At 41.8% G+C, this 20,318-nt stretch overlaps 1 protein-coding gene across 1 annotated transcript in view; it reads left to right on the top strand.

The window, feature by feature from the left end:
* The window catches only part of AHR (aryl hydrocarbon receptor), a 107,553-nt gene that overhangs the window by 59,325 nt on the left and 27,910 nt on the right, over positions 1-20,318 (top strand). The window contains exons 3-4 of the mRNA XM_054020266.1: positions 5,155-5,270; positions 19,496-19,585. Coding sequence (XP_053876241.1) covers positions 5,155-5,270; positions 19,496-19,585 — 206 coding nt within the window. The remainder of the gene's footprint in view (positions 1-5,154; positions 5,271-19,495; positions 19,586-20,318) is intronic.

Here is a 20,318-nt window from a genome sequence, read left to right as displayed (position 1 = left end):
GGAGTTAGCAACTTAAGACTCTTCTTCCCACCTCAATGCAAGTAGTCAGCCTGCCTCTGCAAACACTCCCTCCTAGTTGCATCTTCATCTGTAATAAGAAAAAGCTCAACTCACAGAAGGGGTTTCATATGATTGTCATTCAGCTTTTCAGCCAGTGGTTGCAGGATCAATCTGCATTCACAAAGCTTTTCTGGCTTTGGAAGAGTTTGAGATCAGAAGTCTGTTTAATCCTGACTTCAGTAGACTGAAGGCCTCTGTTTTCTTCAGCCACTCAACACATACAATTCTCTTATTCCTAGAGGTTATTTCTGGTGTCTTGCAAGAACATATCTATCTTCAAATTGAGTATTTAGCCTCAAATTTAGGACTAGCCTGAAACAAAAAATGGCTTGTCTGAGCTACTGCAAAGGTGATGAGATCTGTCCAAGAGGTATTTATTCTCAATTTTTTTTTTTCAGAAGGGGAAATTGAGACAGATCCAGAAACATACCAGATGCATGAGAGTCAGGGGCTGAGGTGCTGGGCTTATAACTTAAGATTCATTTTCATCCAGTCCATCAAACCAAGCTGCTTCTCTGGTTTCATGGATCTTCTCCCCATAAGTGTGGGCAAAATAAGCAATATCCCGTTTTACTAACAAAAAAGCCTTGTGGTCATTCTTCCAAGGAGGAGTCTTCATATTGTTACTTCCGATTAAAAGTACAGGGCAGAAAATGTTTAAGGTGGTACGTCCATCATTGAATTTTGCCGTAGTACAACACGATACAGCACGTATTCAGTGAACATTACAGTGTAATAGTACTGTGTGTATCCATAGTATTTTCCATCCAAGGCCTTCAAAATGCTTTGTAAATATTAATAAATTTTCTCACACCCTCTGTGATGTAAGTTAATATTCTAGGTGTATTGTAAAGCCTTCATTCTGGTGATTTGTGGCACAAGCATTGTTTAAAGAAAAAGTAAGTGTGTGTGTGTGTGTGTGTGTGTAAGCCTTTCAGGAAGTTATCTGAAGGACTGAAGAAACCTGGCAGCTTCAAATGTTGCCTTGAATGTGCTTGTAACATGTTCCTCGATTGTCTTTTTTGTCATTGCATAGACTTTGACTAATCTAGCTGCAACATTTTCAAAGCAAAAGGTGAAAGCAAAATCAGAGGTCTGATCAGAAGGAGACACATCTCGGCATTGCTAGCCTCTCGTCCAAATTGGTGTGAGGGATCTGACTCCACACACAGTATGGGGGAGGTCTTCACCATCACAGAAGCTTGGACTGCCTTTAAATCTTGTTAGTTTTCAAACCTTCTGTGACAGATGTAGAGTTGCTTTGTAATCACTTAGGAATAGGGCTCTGCTTGTCTGACAGTGGTAAGGGGTTTATGGTAGGACTACAAGGAGTTTATTCAAGCAGGGATTGGCTGCATGTCAGCATGAACAAGGGCAATATCTTCAGAGTGCCACCCATTTATTTATGCACTTGAAGGACAATATTATACTCATTTGATTTGATATCTGACTTCTAACCTCTTGTTGAGCTCACTGGGCCAATTTGTTAAGGGGGAGAATCACCATTTGTAATCATAGGAGCATCAAAAGCCTGAGAAGCAAGATAAAGGGCTTCTGGTGGGGACACGAGACGTTGTCAAGGGAGGAAGAGAATGGTTGTTGGGGGTTGCTCTAGGAGCCAGGGAGCTGAAGGAAAGAGGGATGCCCTAGGGTCTGCAAGGGATGGGAAGCCACTGGGAAAATAGGGCTTTTATTGTTTTTTAAATATTTTTTCTCTTGTGCTTTGCTGTGTTCCTACTGTTAAGATTAAATAATAACTTGCTTTATGAAAGCTTTCAGGTCACTGTATTAACCGTTGGCCACACCTCCCAAAGGGAAGACTTGCAGGTATTGAATCCATTTGGGCCTGGTAAGTTATCAGGATTGGAACACAGAGCTCTGTAGTCTGGGGACCCAGTCTATAAATGGGAGACTCGTGGGTTCCACGCTGAGATAAGTCAGCTCACAGGGCCTAAAACTTGAGGACAGGTACTCAGAAATCAGAGAGGAGTCAAAAGTGCAACTGCTCTTTAATTGTGATAGCCCCCATACATGCCTCTCTATTCTGCATCATAACCAGTGGGTTACAGTTCTGATAGCTGAGGCTACAGCTTATGCAATGTTTTTCTCCGTGGTGTCTGACTTTTTTGATTTTGTAAGATTCTTGTATCTCAAGCGGTACAAGAATATACCAGGAAGCAAGGCTTCTCAAAGTGGAAATTCCATTGTGAAAATAAAGAGCTACCTAGTCTCCATGTATATTTAAATACTTGTCAGTTCATTTTTCCATCAGTACTTCTAGCTATGCAAACATCTGATTTTAAAACTAATTTGCCATTTAAGTCAGCATCTACCTACAACACAGTTTTATCTAACTTAAACTCAATTTCCCGCATATACTTAGAATTAAAGATATGAGGTTATGGTTGCTAAACGTTGGCATTTTAATTGCTTCTCCGATAAAGTGTCTGTATTTAACTTGCTGTCTTCTGTAGACGTAGTACAAAACGGAATCAAGTTAATATCTTTTACATTTGCTGATATGAGTGTGAACAGATCACGTTTCACACTTAAGACAAATGCACACAAAACCATAAAGCTGCTGTGTTTTAGAAAAGCCATAAAAGGTCACTACCTCATTCTGCTACATCTAGGGTTTAGTATTTACTGCATTGGAAAATTCCTGGCAATGGTAGGGTGATTATTACTGGATGATAAATCCAGGATTAAGTGACAACCAGTGAAGTTTGAGATTATAAATAGGACATATTTTCTATATTTCTATATTTTCTTATATAAAAAGAATTCTGCATGCAAATATTATAAATTGTATTTATCCACTTGCATAGCTTATGTTTACAATTTTTAGCTTCATATGAAAGTAGAAAAGTGCTTAACCTGAAGCCCAATTGTTAAAAAGAAAACTTGGATTATTTATTTTGTGCTATTCGTAAATTTGTTGAAGATTTTCATTAAAAATAAATTACAGAGAAGCACATTAATTGTCCCCTTGTTTGTTCCATTTTTTAATATATAAACATTAGTGCATAATTTATTTTTTTTCTGTTTTTTCTTTTAAATCCACGTAAGAATAATCAGGTTTATTTCTTTTTGCTGGAAGATTGGAGTTGGATGGTCAAATCACAATAAGATGAAACACAAACTACAGTCTGTCATTTAATGATTTGGAGGTTATAGGGCCAGAAGGGATGATTGTGGTCACCTACTCTGATCTCCTGTGTAATACAGGCCATAGGCCTTCCCTGAATTAATTCCTGTTTGAACTAGACTATGTCTTATAGCAAAACATCCAGTCTTGATTTAAAAATTTCCAATGATGGAGAATCCACCATTACCCTTCATAGATTGCTGCAGTAATTGGTTACTATCAGTTACAAATTTGCACCTTATTTCAAGTCTGAATTTGTCTAGCTGTAACTTCCAGCTAGTCAGAATTGATGTTCACAGTGATTCCTTTGGCCTTGGAATCAATGAATCTAGATCTTATTATACCTCAGTATGCTATTCTCCTCATTACTATTTATATTTATAGACTGATCACGTCTATAAATACTGATCAGGTATTTATAGACTGATCAAGTCACCCCTTGATATTCTTTTGATAAGATTAGTATAGTGAGCTCCTTGAGTCTATCACTATAAAGCAGTTTTTCCAGTCCTTGTATCATTTCTCTTGAACCCTCTTCCTGCAGACTTGGGAAGTAAACAGTGCATTTGGAAGGTTAGCTTCATGAATGCGAAAGCTAGAAATTTATACCCTGGCCCACAGATCTTAATTAAACATGGAATTCCACTCTCTCCGCAGGGTGAATGACACCTGCTATTATGAACTCAGGGAATAAATTGCAGATGTATAACCTCAATAATACCAGCAGATATAATTTCCACATGATCATCCATCTGTTATTCCCAGCCTACCAATCTCTCTTTTGTCTTATCCGAATAGAGACTCAGGCAGCTGGCTCTCATTTATGCCATGATGTCCCCCAGGACTGAGGTCCTAGTTCAGCAAAACACTTAAGCATGTGCTTACCTATAAACACATGCTTAAGTGAAAATGTAATCAGTGCATCCTCAATAATTGATTTTTTTTTTTCCCCTCTCCCACGCTAACGATCCCCATATGCATGTTGGACAAGAGGGGTGACATGATGGAAATTTGACACAGCCAACATGAGATTGCCTTCAGGGTATGATACTGAAGTGGATGAGAATAGCGAGCACTAATATTTTTGCATCAGTAGTTTCACTGAAATCAGTTGGACTTATGACATGAGTGATAACTGCAGGATTCATCCATTAACTTGCGGTCAAGTGTTTGCCTAGTAGGTCAAATGATTAAAAATGAATTTTGTGGAACAAGGGCTTCTCATTTTACAGAAGTGTTTGTTGCTTTACATTGATGAAACCATGTAATAATGTTCTTTGCATTTAACGTAAATGTAGTAGTATTGCTGAATTCTCCTGGACTCCGCTTAGGAAAGTGTTGTTGATTTTACAGCAAAAACAGTTCCTAACTAGCTAAATGATTTTTCTTAAATTCATTTATACTTTGAAAGAATAACGATGGATACTTTAAGCCAGATAGGTGACTTTGGGCGGGAATTAAAATCAATGATTATACCAATTTAAAATGAAAGTGCCTTCTTACTTTACGCATAGCAAAATGTTTGATTTCTCCTATAATAGTATGTTAAATGAAAACGGCCACATATTGCAAAGATACGTATTGTAAAGGAAGTGAAAAATAAATCTCTTAAATATAATAATGAATAAATAACAAGACAATGGGAAACTGCCATTGTGATAACTAGATTTTGATTTATTTAAAAAAGTCCCATGCACATGCAGCACAGTGTTTCTGCTCCATAAATACCATTTACAAAAACCCCCAAATCTATGTAGCTTTTCATATTATTACACTTTGTGCCTTTGAGAGGATAGAAACGAACACCAAGAATATTAAAATGTAAAAACCTTTCATTGTGTTTTTTGTTTGTTTGTTTTCTTTGAACTACAGTTTAGCACTTTCATGGCTTACTAGTAAGACCTTCAAAGAAAAACTGATTTTTATTTTTTGTTTTGTTTCCATAGTTGCATTAAAATCTTCCAACTGTACCAGACCTGAGAGAAATGGCATTCAGGACAGCTGCAGAAGAACTAAGCCTGGAGAAGGCATACATCTACTAGAAGGAGAACTTTTATTACAGGTATGGTTTACAGTGGATATAATAATTGCTGAAGAAAGGTCTTTTGTTACCTTTAATAAGCCAGCAGTTAACTGATGGAGTTTAGGAAGAAACTTCTTATAGTCAAATTACTATGTAATTGTCCATTATGGGGTTTCTTGAATCTTCCCTCTGAGTTATCTGGTACTAGCTAATTTAAGAGACAGGCTACTGGACTGGATGAACCACAAATCTGTTCCAGCATAGCAGTTGCTATTTTCCTGCTATCGGACAATAGTCTTCCAATTCTTTCTTACTCCTTAATCTCTAACAGACTATTTAAAACAAACAAAAATACCCCCCACCAACAAGTACACAAAACCATGCCTTGTATTGATGAGGGTTAAAATGCTAGCCGTCTGTAACCCAGCTTGGAGGCTATTAACTTGGGAATTTATTTAAACATTACATTACTTTTTAAAAAGCACATTGTAGAGCACTTTTTTCTATTTTTGATACCTTCATACTCAAGATGTTTGAATTTATTTTGGGTTCAAACTATTTTGCATGCCATGTTTTATGAATAAGAAAAGCTATTGTGTTCTAAGTGCCATTTTAATTTTTTTTATTTGTATTTCTATTGTATTCAATTGTTACTGAAATTATTTGGCTTATAATAAAATGAACAGGGAGAAAATATAGTAGGTGTCTTTGAAAAACCATCTGGACTGCAGAAAGTTAAGAATGGAAACTTTCTATATCAATTCTTAAGATATTCAGAACCACAGAATATCACAATGATCCAAAACTCTGCTCACATTTTTGTTGGGTAACTAATGCAACTAAACTGATCAGTGTAAAAAACAAAACAGAAAAGTTCTAACTGATCAAGGACCTATTTGAAGGTTAATGTGAACCTATTTAAAGAGGCATGGTTGAGAATATGTGAATAATAGCTTAAGATACCACTGCTAGTTATTGAATACAATATACGGCAGGGCTTTAATTGTACCTTTAAAGAACTGGCCCACATAGGGAATAATCATAGAATCATAGGACTGAAAGGGACCTTGAGAGGTCATCTAGTCTAGTCCCCTGCACTCATGGCAGGACTAAGTATTATCTAGACCATTCCTGACAGGTATTTTTCTAACCTGCTCTTAAAAATCTCCAATGCTGGAAATTCCACAACCTCCCTAGGAGATTGTCCCTCAAATTTAGAGGAATGAGGGACTCTAAGTAATTTGGTGTAATGAGACTAAGTTCTAGACACGAAAAAGAGTTAATGGAGAAGTCAGAAAAGACACGGTGGGTGAGATTGCATGCTGTGCCTCTGCGGGTACGTCTGCAGTGCAATAAAACCCCCTGGCTGGCCCAGATCAGCTAACTTAGGCTCATGGGGTCCCAGAGCTCAGGCTTCAGCCTGAGCCCCCAGTCAGCTGACCGCTAAAAGCTACCTTTAGGCCTCCCAAATTCTGGGCTGATCTAGGGGCTGAAGTGGCAGCCAGTGTAACCTATAACCCTGGTGGGTTTGTTTAACTATGGTAGCCTGTCCCTGGCTGTCTATGGGCAGCTGCGCTGCCAAGGATCTATGCAACATTATGCACTGTGGGTCCACCTCTCCCATCCCCAGCACACTCCACCAAGTTGAAGTTTCACCTGCAGAATGCCTCCTACACTACAATTCGCAAAGTAGACCTCAGAAGACCGCCTTTAGCTCTCTTCCTCAGTTCTATTGCAAGGGGATCTTGTTCCCAGGCTAAAAATGTGAGTGAGAAAGTAAGGAACAAACATAAGAAATGAGGGGAGAGGGCTAATAATAGATTAAAGATGCTGTAATGCAAAATCTTCCCTTATTTGTTAATTCTAAAGGCAGAAATTGGCCAGTTGGGAAGTGTTAGTTTTCCAAGGATTTTACTAATATAGAAATCAGCAGGCCCATATGATACACACCATTGGATATTACGGAATTAGATAACAAAGGTTCTTCTTCGAGTGATTGTTCACGTCCATTACACATTAGGTGTACGCGCGCCGCATGCACGGACGTCGGAAACTTTTTCCCTTAGCGGCTCCCGTCGGGTCGGCAGGGCCCCCTCCCTCCCGCCAGAGCAGCGCCCCGCTCTAGGGTATATATATCCCTGCCGACCCGACCCCTTCAGTTCCTTCTTACCGCCCGTGGCGGCGTTGGAACAACTCTGTCTCTCGTCTGAGAGTGTCCCTTAGCATAGTCATTAGTGTTATCTGCAACAGTTATTTAGTAGTTAGTGTTAAGCTTAGTAGTTAACAGCTCATTAGGTACTTAAAGTTCCTGCTGTGGTTGTTTGGTCAACCCGGACACCGGCTCTGGGCGGCGGGGCATGCCGCAAGCCCAAGGCTTCAAGGCTTGTGCCACGTGCCGTAAACCTATGCCATTGAGCGACCCCCACGACTCCTGTCTCCGCTGCCTGGGGGAAGCTCACCAGAAAGAGCGCTGCAAGATCTGCAAGGCCTTTAAGCCCAGAACTAAGAAAGAAAGAGACTTTCGCCTCAAGCAGCTACTCATGGAGATGGCGTTACAGCCCTCCACTTTGGCGGCACCGTCTGCCTCAGTGCGGAGCGCCCCGGCATCGCTTCGGGACCCGGCGCCGGCGGGTCACCCAAAGCCCACGGCACCGACCCAACGGGGGCATATACGGCACCGGTGGTCTTCACCGACAAAATCGAAGGGCCAACCCAAGGCCCGAGGACGCTCCCCGCGTAAGAGGGCAGCGCCGGCGAAGACCTCGAGTGCGCCTAAGGCCGGCACGGCCCTGGCACAAGCCCCGGTAGTGGCCCCGGGATAGGCGCGTCAAGTGAGGAAGAAGGGCTGGAGGAGCTCTTGGAACAGCCCTCCACTCCGGACACATTTGAGGTAGCAAAAGACCTCATTGCATTGTCTGTTGAGGGCCCTCCACAAACGCCAGACTACATAGCCTCAAGGACTCACGAGCAACCCTGAAGTCATTAGGAATGCATACCCCGGTGACACAGCGCAAGCCCTTTAAGCTTCAACCACCACAGAGGCAGTACCACCCTCGCCCTCGGCACGAACCATACCGCCGTCGTGGCAGGGATAGCAGGCGGAGATGTAACAATACGCCTAACCAAGGCCAAGGTCACGGCCAGGGCAAGCCGCAGCCAGGGAATAAACCAGGCTTTTGAAGTTACGCTCGAGGACAGCGTACCACATTCCATGCCGGATCCTCCTCTAAGTTTCAAGGACCGCCTGTCCCATTTCTACCGGGCATGGTTGCGCATAACATCGGACCGCTGGGTCCTGTGCACAGTGAAGGCGGGCTATACCCTCCAGTTTTCCTTGCTCCCTCCCTTCCATCCCCCTTCCCCGTCCCTCTTCAGGGACCCCTCTCACGAGCAACTTCTCATGCAGGAGGTACAGACCCTTCTCACAGTGGGAGCAGTGGAAGAGGTCCCACCAGACCTAAGGGGAAAAGGATTCTACTCCAGGTACTTCCTGATTCCCAAGGCAAAAGGGGGCCTCCGTCCTATTTTGGACCTGCGCGAACTAAACAAGTTTCTGGTCAGAACGCGCTTCCGTATGGTCTCCCTTGGAACTATTATCCCATCCCTAGATCCGGGGGATTGGTACGCTGCCCTCGATATGAAAGATGCGTATTTTCACATCACCATCAATCCGGCCCACCAGCGGTTCCTGCGCTTCACTGTCAACCAGCGCCATTTCCAATTTACGGTCCTGCCTTTTGGCCTGGCATCAGCACCACGAGTGTTCACGAAATGCATGTCCATGGTAGCAGCCTTCCTTCGGAAAAGAAGGATGCGCGTGTTCCCGTACTTGGACGACTGGCTCCTCGCGGGCAGGTCGGAGGCCGAGGTCCTCTCTCACGTGACGCTGGCCTTACAGATGTTCGGCAGGCTCGGCCTCCTAGTCAACGTGCCCAAGTCCACATTAGCTCCCACACAGAGACTGGACTTCATAGGTGTAGTCCTGGACTCGGTGACCGCGCGGGCAAGCCTCCCAGAGTCACGGTTCTTGACAATTCAAAGGGCCGTAAACTCCGTCCAGAAATTTCCCACGACAACGGCAAGGTGTTGCATGCAGCTCCTGGGACACATGGCAGCCTGCACACACGTAGTCAGGCATGCCCGCCTAAGGCTCCGGCCCTTGCAGTTGTGGTTTACCCAAACGTACCGCCCCAACAGAGACCCCTTGGATCTGGTGGTGACGATCCCGGCTCGGGTGTTGGGCTCGCTCCGCTGGTGGCTCGATCAACAGCAGGTCTGCGAAAGGATCCCCTTCGCTGCCCCACAACCCACTCTGACGTTAGTAACAGATGCATCGGACCTGGGTTGGGGGGCGCACCTGGGGGAACTGCGGACCCAAGGCTTGTGGTCCAGGGAAGACAGGTTGCTTCACATCAATCTGAAGGAGCTGAGGACGGTTCGCCTCGCCTGTCAGACCTTCCACGCCACCATAGAAGGTCACAGCGTGGCAGTCCTGACGGACAACACTACCGCCATGTTCTATATAAACAAGCAGGGTGGGTCCCGGTCCTCTCCCCTCTGTCGCGAGGCACTCCAATTATGGGACTTTTATATAGCCCATGCGGTCCATCTTATTGCAACATATCGCCCAGGGATCCAAAACGGGTTAGCGGACCGCCTCAGCCGATCCTACCACATGCACGAATGGGCGTTGAGGCGGGACGTCCTGCATTCAATCTTCCAGAGGTGGGGCTTTCCCCGGGTGGATCTTTTCGCCACCAAGGACAGTCAATGCCCTCAGTTTTGCTCGTTTCAGAACCTCAGCCCGGGATCATTGGCAGATGCCTTCACGATTCCGTGGGGAGGGAGCCTGAGGTATGCCTTCCCTCCATTCCCGCTCATCCACAAGGTCCTCCTCAAGACCTGCAGGGACAGGGCGACAATTATACTCATCGCCCCGGCCTGGCCACGACAGCATTGGTTCACGACCCTGCTGGAATTGTCCATAGCCGACCTGATTACCCTCCCGCTCCATCGCGACCTAGTCACACAAGACCAGGGTCGCCTGCTCCACCCGCACCTGTCGTCACTACATCTCACGGCGTGGTATCTCTCTGGCTGAACGATGCGGAACACAGGTGCTCTCACCAGGTTCAGCAAATTCTCCTTAGTAGTAGGAAGCCCTCCACAAGAGCGACCTACTTGGCCAAATGGAAGAGGTTCTCCCACTGGTGCGAGCCTCAGCACATACAGCCTCTGCAGGCCTCAGTTCCATCGATCCTGGACTACTTACTGCACCTCAAGCATCAGGGGCTCGCCCCCACCTCGATTAAAGTGCATTTGGCTGCCATATCGGCATTCCATCCGTGGGAGTTGGGAGTGTCAGTGTTCTCCAACCCCACAGTAGCCCGATTCCTCAAGGGGCTGGAGAGGGTGTTTCCCTACTCGCGCCCACCGATCCCGGCGTGGAGTCTGAACCTAGTCCTAACTAAGCTCATGGGGCCCCCCTTTGAACCCCTAGCCACTTGATCCCTCATGCACCTCTCGTGGAAGGTGGCGTTTCTCGTGGCCATCACATCGGCCAGGAGGGTATCGGAATTGAGGGCCCTCACTTCAGAACCTCCTTATACAGTTTTTCATAAGGATAAGGTGCAACTGAGGCCGCACCCCAAATTCCTCCCAAAAGTGGTCTCACAGTTTCACATGGGGCAGGACATTTGTCTACCGGTGTTCTTCCCAAAACCCCATACGGACCCTTGTCACCACAGCCTCCATACCCTCGATGTTCAAAGGGCATTGGCGTTCTACCTGGAGCGGACCAGGTCGTTCCGCAGAACACCTCAGCTGTTTATTGCCATTGCGGAACATATGAGAGGCCTGCCTATCTCGACACAGCGCTTATCGGCATGGATTGTGCATTGTATACGCACACGTTATGAGCTCGCCAATGTTCTGGCCCCAGAGATCCGGGCCCAAGCGTCCTCGACGGCCTTCTTGGCGCAGGTTTCTATCCAGGAAATCTGTAAAGCGGCCACCTGGTCGTCCGTACATACGTTCACAGCCCACTATGCGATCCATCATCAGACCAGAGAGGATGCGGTGGTCGGACGGGCTGTGCTACAGTCAGTTGTACCTTGACTCTTACCCACCTCCAATGGTAAGCTTGGGAATCACCTAATGTGTAATGGACGTGAACAATCACTCGAAGAAGAAAGAACGGTTACTTACCTTCTGTAACTGTTGTTCTTCGAGATGTGTTGTTCACGTCCATTACACTTCCCACCCTCCTTCCCCTCTGTCGGAGTCTCCAGCAAGAAGGAACCGAAGGGGTCGGGTCGGCAGGGATATATATACCCTAGAGTGGGGCGCCGCTCTGGCGGGTGGGAGGGGGCCCTGCCGACCCGACGGGAGCCGCTAAGGGAAAAAGTTTCCGACGTCCGTGCACGCGGCGCGCGTACACCTAATGTGTAATGGACGTGAACAACACACCTCGAAGAACAACAGTTACAGAAGGTAAGTAACCGTTCTTAGTGAACCATTGACACTTACTGAAAATTCACGTATGACTGATGTTACCAGAGGATTGCAGAAGACGCCATCATGAAACTGGTAAATGAAAATGTCTGTTCCCAGTAAAATAATGGGAGAAACGTTGTCCTTCTATATAGAACATTATGGAACCATGAACAGAAAGCAGTATAGCTGTATAAAGAACGGATCTGACCAGAAATAGCATTTGCTTTTGTTAAGCAGAAATGCAAAATTATTTCTTGAAGGGAATGCGATACATTTAATTCAAGAGAATACTGCTGAATAAAGGTTAGAAAAAGAACTGCTACAATTCTCTGTTAAAAAAGAACCAAAAGATCAAACATAGCTCTTATAGAAAGAACTGTTTGTTTTACCTGGGACTTCTTCCCAAATTCTTTGAACAACTGGATTAATACTAGAAGGAATGGGGAAAGGGCTGGAAGAATGTCTTTCTTTGGAAATGCATATGAAACTTTTAGCGCTACAATTTCATCAGTTTTGGAACAACTGTATTCCAAGAGTCTAGGAACAATTTTTTTTTTTTTTTTTAACAATACAGTTTAGAATAATTTTTATCAATATATATTTGGCTGTGGGACTTGGATTGTTTGTCTGATGTAGATGATCCATGGGTGCATCTTCAAAGCCAAATTACTGCGATACACAGGGCCACATTTCCCATTCGGTATTGTAGGCATGCCTAGGGGCGCAAAATTCAAATTTTGTTGTTCCTGTGTCCTGGCAGGGGGCAGGGCCAGCTGAGGGGGAGACAGCTCCACGCAGCCCTGCTGGAGCGCTCCTTGCTCAGCCTGGCAGACAGTCAGTTCCCAGCGGGACCGGTGAGTGCGGCTGGGGGGCAGGGCATGGGAGAGTGGGTCTCTGATGGGATTTATGGGGGAGGGGGAGGTCTATGTGTGTTGGGGTGCTGGGCTGTGTGGGAGGGCTGTGGACGGCGAGGTGCCTAAAAGTCACATGTGGCGGTACTCCCACTGCCCGCAGCTTTTAGGAGCTACGAGCCCCACAGCTCCCATCTGCCACTGGGAGGCAGGGGCACCCCCGCAGCTCCCAGCTGCTGCCGGGCAGTGGGGGATGGGCTGGAGCTCCAAGCCCCTGCAGATGGGGGGGAGCTCGGATCTGGGGCAGCCACCAGAGATGGTGTGGGGACCACAAGGTATAAATCCGGCCCTGGTGATGCATGCTACTTGGTCTTACACTTGCAGTGACTGAAAAGCTTGTTAGCATAGAAAGCAATATCTTGTCTCAGTTGGTTCAGCCTGTTACCATAGAGCACCAGTCTTCTGGACTCTGAACTGTCTTCCTATGTGGTTCCAGGTGTAGTTCAAAGTATTAGTTAAAACCTATAACAATTTGTGATCTTGGTCCTAGATATCTAAAACTTACCTTCTCGAGTCGTGTAATGAAAGATACCATCTGCTGAGCTGCTCTAGGCAGTACTTCATGTGACTAAAATGTTTATAGGTGATGATGTGCTCACTGGAAGCTCCTGTCTTCTCTGGTTGTTTGAAAGAGCCTAAATTTGGCAATACAAGTTCAGGTCACGTTGTAAAACCTAAACTTTTGATTCACTTCTACTATCAGGGAGTAGGTAGAGGGAGGGGGAAGTGGTCTGAACGAGACAGGGTTTTTATATACTATTTTGTATTTTGGTATTTTTATTTTATTTATAAGAACATAAGATGTCCATACTGGGTCAGATCAATGGCCCATATAGCCCAGTATTCTGTCTTCCAGCAGTGGCCAATGCAAGATGCATCAGTGAGAATGAACCAAACAGGGCAATTATCTAGTGATTCATCCCCGATCATCCAGTCAAAGGTTTAGGGACATACAGAGCATGGGATTGTGTTTGTGACCTTCTTGGCTTATAGGCATCAATAACCCTGCAATCTCCATGAATGTATCTATTATTTTTTTGAACCCATACTTTGGCCTTCACAACATACACTGGCAGGGAGTTCCACAGGCTGACTGTGCGTTGTTTGAAGAAGTACTTCCTTATGTTTGTTTTAAACCTGCCACCAATGAATTTTATTGAGTGATTATGTTAAGGTGTAAAGAGTTCTTCCTTACTCACTTTCTCCACACCATTCATCGATCTTATCCATCCTTAGTTGTGTCTTTTCTAAGCTGGTCAGTCTTTTTAATCTATCTTCTTATGGAAACTGTTCCGTACACCTAATCTTTTTATCACCCTTTTCGGTACCTTTTCCAGTTCTAATGTATCTTTTTTTCAGATTGAGTGAACAAAACTTTATGCAGTATTCAAGATGTGAGCGTACCATGGATTTATATAGTGACCATATACTTTCCTAATGGTTCCCAACATGCTGTTAGATTTGCTTGTTTACTTGTTTGCTTGTTGCTGCTGTTGCATGTTGAGCAGATGTTTTCAGAGAACTATCCAAAATTTCTCCAAGATCTTTCTTGAATAGTAACAGCTAATTTAAACCCCCATCATTTTGTATGTATAATTGGAGCTATATTTTCTAATGTGCGTTACTTTGCACTTATCGCCATTGAATTTCATCTGCCATTTTTTGGCCCAGTTACCCAGTTTTCTGGGATCCCTTTGTACCTCTCTCCATTGTAGGAATAAATGATCAGTTTTCCACCCTTTGTTTCCTATCTTTTTAACTAGTTACTGATTCATGAGAAGGCCTTCCCTCTTATCCCATGACTGCCTACCTTTTTAAGAGCCTTTGGTGAGGGACCTTGACAATGGCTTTCTGAAAGTCCAAGTACACTATATCCACTGATCACCCTTGTTTACATGTTTGTTGACACTCAACAAATTTTAATAGATTGGTGAGGCATGATTTCCCTTTACAAAAGCTGTGTTGACTCTTCTGCCAACATATCGTGTTAATCTATAATTCTGTTCTTTGCTATAGTTTCAACCAATTTGCCTGGTACAGAAGTTAGGCTTACTAGCCAGTAATTGAAAGGACTGCCTCTGGAGCCTTTTTAAAAGGTGTTACATTAGATATCCTCCAGTCATCTGGTACAGCGGCTGATTTCAGCAATAAATTACATACTACAGTTAGTAGTTCTGCAGTTTTATATTTGTGTTCCTTCAGAACTCTTGGGTGACTACCATCTCATCCTGTTGGTTTATTACTGTTTAATTTATCAATTTATTCCATTTCTTCTATTGACCCCTCAATCTGGGACAGTTTCTCAGATTTGTCATCTAAAAAGAATGGTTCAAGTGTGGGAATCTCCCTCACATCCTCTGCAGTGAAGACTGAGGCAAAGAATTCACTTAGCTTCTCTGCAACAGCATTGTCTTCTTTCAGTGCTCCTTTAGCACCTTGATTTCAAAGACTAAGAATCATAATGATATAATAAAGTCAAAATCAAAGTCAGTTAATATTTATAAAACTATCCCAACGTTCTAATTAAATATCTGTTCACAAAGTAGAAGGGTTTTAATATATGTCCTACAGATAAATTATGAACACTCCCTCTAGCACTTTTGAACTTTTACACAATTTGTTTCCTAATAACCCTAGTCACTATTTAGTTTGTAGTTGTCCTTCAAAGACCATAATAATTCAGTTACTTGGATAAAAGAAAATAAATGTATTCCAATCACTATTCAGGTAGCAATAAATTATCACTGATGTGTGATGATAAATTCCTAAAATAAATACTTGAATGCAAAAGTAAAATATTTAGTTTAAGTATGAAATTCATTTATTCATATCATCCATAGCCCTCAGTCAAAACCAAAATCAAATTCAACTGCACTGTCTCCACCTGTCACAGGGTGCACTTGCTGCTGGTGGCATCGCCTCCTGGGTGCTCTGGAGATTAGCTCTGGCCAGGTTTTGTGCCCTCCCCTGGTGGTGGTTCTCCCATAATCCTCTCGCCCTGTGTACCACTCACTCCAGGAACCACAGCCTCTTTGTGACTCGGCCTTCCAGCCACATAATTCCCCCTTCCAGGGTATGTAATAAATCAGGCAGTCCACTGTCATCTGGGTTGGTGCCAAATCCCTAGTAGCTGGTAGGGGAACCCGGGCCCACTGTCTACTCTGGGTTCCAGCTCAGAGGCTCTCCAGTGAGTAGCCAAGGCCAGCAATGTCCTACCTAGCTGCTTTCCCCCTGATCCTTTCCTGGCTTCCTTCCTCCCTGGGTTTGCCAGCATCCCAACTCCCTCCTCTCAGGGAGTGACTGCAGCCTACCTTCCTGCAGCATCCTCAGGTTACAAAAACCTCACTTTCTGAGAGAGGTGCTAGAAAGAATTTTGAAAGAATTAGAGAGCTCATCTAATGATTGGTGCTCAATTAAGGCTCACTTCATTTGCTGGTGTAATTTTTTTTTCTACTGACTAGACCATGTCTTATACATCATCAGTGTAGTGACTGACATGACTACCAGGTACAGTAAATATACCCATATAATGTGATAGTTGAAAATCAACTACTTAGCAAGGGTACTGTGTTTTGTATAGCACCTAGCACAGTGAGGTCCTTATACATGACCAGGGCTCCTGGTTGCTGTAATAATAAGGAAAAAATAAGGAATTATCTTCACCAACTTTTTCAAAAGGAACAACAAGAATGATGACCCCAACATTTTTAGTTTTTGTCTATACTTTCTTTGATATTGTCGTCTTGAAAATAATCCCTAAAAAAACATGAAAGGGAAAGAATCCTAAACACTGACTGTAAATTAATATTGATGAAAACTAATTTCCTCAATGATTAGAAAAGCTAATCAGAATTAGAAGTACTTCAGTATATTATTGTTTTAATTCTAAGCAGATACAATGAACAAATACCATGGAAGTATTAAGGCGACCAGTTTACCTTTTAAATGGAGCAAAACACACACACACACATAAAACACTTACTTATACTAGAGACATCCATTGGTTTGGTTTAAAATGAAATTAGTTTTACTTTATCCAGTTTTTAAAAACAGATAAATGACATGATTAAACTGTTGTAACCAAACAAGAAATTGATGAGTTCAAACTTATGTAGGGCACCTATATGCTTACAGAACATTAAGTATTATTTTTCTAATAAAAACTTTGGGAAAGTGATTTATTTTGTATTTTATAGAAACTGAAGTTACCACTTACCTAACAAACCATTTTTGGCATGGACAGCCATTTCTCTCTGAACTAAGCATCAGAACCACTATAAAATATGTTGCTCCAGACTGGAGAGATGGCCTCTTCATATTACAATGAGCAAAGAATCTTTGACTTTTGGATGAAAAGGTACAGAAACTAATTTTAGCTGCTGGGCCAGAATGTAATCACACTACAGTTTACAGCATTTTTTAATTTTAGGTGTATTAGTACTGTATAAATAAAATCAAAAGAGCACCCAAACACAGGCCTTGACATTTTTGCACTGTATTCACTTTTAATTTATATTATCTTTTAACAAAACCAGGCACTTTAAATGACATGCAGTAGTTATGTAGTCAGCTATGAGAACTGAAGACTTGTATTGGTTATACTATTAATTTAACTCTGTATTCTTTTTAACTCTTACTGTCACTTATTCTTCCAGGATTAGAACCCTAATATCCTGTTTATAGGTGGAGGTCGCTTCATTTTTGAAAAGTTTTTAAACAGCTCCATAAATGTGGCATTTCTGTTTTTTATTTTTTTTATTTTTTTTTAAATGTAAGGTGCTCAGAGAGTCTTCAAAAAGGTAATTTAATGGACTATTTAACCTGACCTTATTAAACCCTGGTAATGGGAAGAACAAATTGAAGTAGTAACTGCACCCTAAGAGGGAGAATTTATGAAATAACAGTTGTGCCGAGGATCACGAATGTGTAGGTGTGGTGGGTAATTCTTTGTAATGAGATTCATTTTCTTACTTTAGTTTGTAAACATGACAATATTTTATCATTCATTTACTTTGTGATCTAGAAGTTGTAAATAATAATTTTTCACACTAAAAATTTTGAAATGTGCTTATTTGAACACATTGTCAAAGTCTAACTCTAAATGCAACTATGGTAATTAAATGGCAAAACCTACTTAGTTCAGTCCCTTGAGACAGCCTTTTGTTAAAATCTTGACTGGAATCCATGAAAGTAAATCAGCACCTTTTAGATGAGCTGCCAAGTCACAAATGTTCTGTTTGCTATCACAACAATCGCTGTGAACCATATTGATTGTGAGCTCAGATAAATACCCTTTGCGTGACTTTAAATAAGGAGCTACTTTGTCTAGTTCTTCATAAAGGGAAAACTCTCTTTAAAAACATTGTTTGCTTGCAGCGTCTGCTAGTACAGATGTTTTCAGCTTCATATTTTAAATGATCTGCAAAATGCTTTTTTAATCATATAGAGAGCTTGATGACTTGCCTCTCCATGTAAGACCTGTGTGCACTATAAGTAAAATAGATTTGGTTCCATTTTTTTACTGCACATGGTATTTTATCTGTTAATTGTGCAAAAGGTTTGGGTTATCTAAGCCTTCCTAAAGTTCCATTTGCACCACACCTTGGTTGGGAGAATTGTGTTGTAACTAGATCTATATTGGTTTTATAGTACTGCTCATTACCATAGTAACTCAACATCTTCAACAATAAATAGGTAGCAATAGAGAAGTTACTAGTGAACTTCATTGTGCTTTTCCCTTTTGGGGTTAAAGCTCTGAGATAATGTGTGTTTTGTTTTTATGTGTTTAAGTCCCCATTCATTGTGGTACTTGTAGTGTGGTGTGGACAAGCCTATAAATAAGTAAACGGTAATTTTAAAGATGTTTATCTGTTATGCACTTAAAATTGAGAATCTATTATGCAATCTGAGCTAACCCTGCATTATTGCCTTATTTCTTCTATTATTGGGACATTTTATTTTTAATAAACATCAAGGAAAAAATTCATCCTCGGTGTAAATGACTTAATAGGACTTACTGTAGTGTTTTCCCTCAGTAGTGTTTCATCAGGAATTAATTAAACTCGATATGTAGAATATAAATAAGTATCGTATTTCAACTAACCTTTTAGAAATTAATTTACACTTACCACATACCTATTTGGGGTGCATGACTCATTATCAGTTCATGATTTGTAGAGGTATGACTCTCTTGTGATTTGTGGTGTAAAGTAGGAGGGATCTGTGGACTGTTAGAGGTGACCTGATTATCTTAATCCTGCATTTATGGACTTTTGAATATCTGAGGTTTTAAGATGTAACTTACTGTAAGTTAATTTCCCGGCTTTCAGGTATTTATTTTCTTTTGAAATTAGAGTGGCCTATTAGTTTTCCACTCTGAAGTTATTTGATAAATATTTGCATCCTTAACTACAGTTCATTGTTATAGTACCAACTCCTCTCAATTTATAAAAGCACATCTCTGCATTATTTTTTTCCACAATAATAAAAAGTGCTACATAAGAACAAGGTGGCAGTGTTATGCGCTTGGAGAAGGATGGCTTAAAAGTCAGTATGCAGAAATGTGTACTTAGGATTTTATATAAAATCTTTTCTTTCAGATTCAGATTGCATTATACAGAATTGCATACCTTTGTAAGGTACTGGTAAAATCAGGACTTAATTGCCTAACAGTGTAAGTAGGGAAATTTTTGATTTCTTTTAAAGTGATACTTTGTTTTAATGCATTGCAGTTCAAACTAAAGCTGGAGGTGCAAAACCAGCCAGTAGGTTTATAGAAACACTGAAATTTATAGAAACGCTATTTAATCTGGAATTCTGTCTTTCAAGCTAATGGATTTTGGTGTTTTTTCTTTTCAGGCATTAAATGGCTTTGTGCTGGTTGTTACAGCAGGTGCTCTAGTCTTTTATGCCTCTTCAACCATCCAGGACTATCTGGGGTTCCAGCAAGTATGTCCTTTTTTTTTTTTTTTTTAATCTCACTCTCCTCTTTCTCCCCCCCCCCAAGAAGTTTTTATTGATTTCTAGAAGATTTTAATTAATGATTTCCTAAGGCTTCAAAGCTCATATTTAGTCTTTGATAATTTACATGGAAAATAATCTGTTTAAATATTTTGAGCTGGATTACTTTGGTACTATACTTCTTTAGTATTAGCTGATATAGTAGAGAGGGGGTCTTGTGCCAAGCAAAATACGAATATTTTTCCAACATTGTGTTAAGCAAGTCAGGGAACTTTCACAGTTAAATTGTCTGTACTGGAACAAATGTTTGAAATCGTATGAAATGCTGCACAATTTACGGTGCTGAATGGTACATCATTCACTAGAAAGGTAATTTTAATAGGAACTTTTCTTAATAAATGACCTACATATGCTTTAAGGTTAGTTTAATTATGTATTGGGTTAGTTTACTAATTTTTTTTAGTTTCTTTTGCGTTTGTTTTTCTTCAAGTATAATACCTTTTTTGTAAATGACTCACTGTGTAAATGAAGGATCTGAGTTTTTGTTTAATGATAACGTCACTTAATATATAAGCCAAACAAATTATGTTGTGCTGCAGAATATAAAAAAAAAAATCCTGTTTAATGGAAAATGATCATACTGATATCCAGAAGGTACAGTTGTACTTAACTTCTTCACCACCTGGGATTGATACAGATCTGTCTTGCTGGGTGCTGGATA

This window comes from Malaclemys terrapin, chromosome 2 (genome assembly GCF_027887155.1).
Source record: "Malaclemys terrapin pileata isolate rMalTer1 chromosome 2, rMalTer1.hap1, whole genome shotgun sequence".
In the NCBI taxonomy this organism is placed as follows: Eukaryota; Metazoa; Chordata; order Testudines; family Emydidae; genus Malaclemys; species Malaclemys terrapin.
This window is presented reverse-complemented; position numbering and strand designations above follow the sequence as displayed.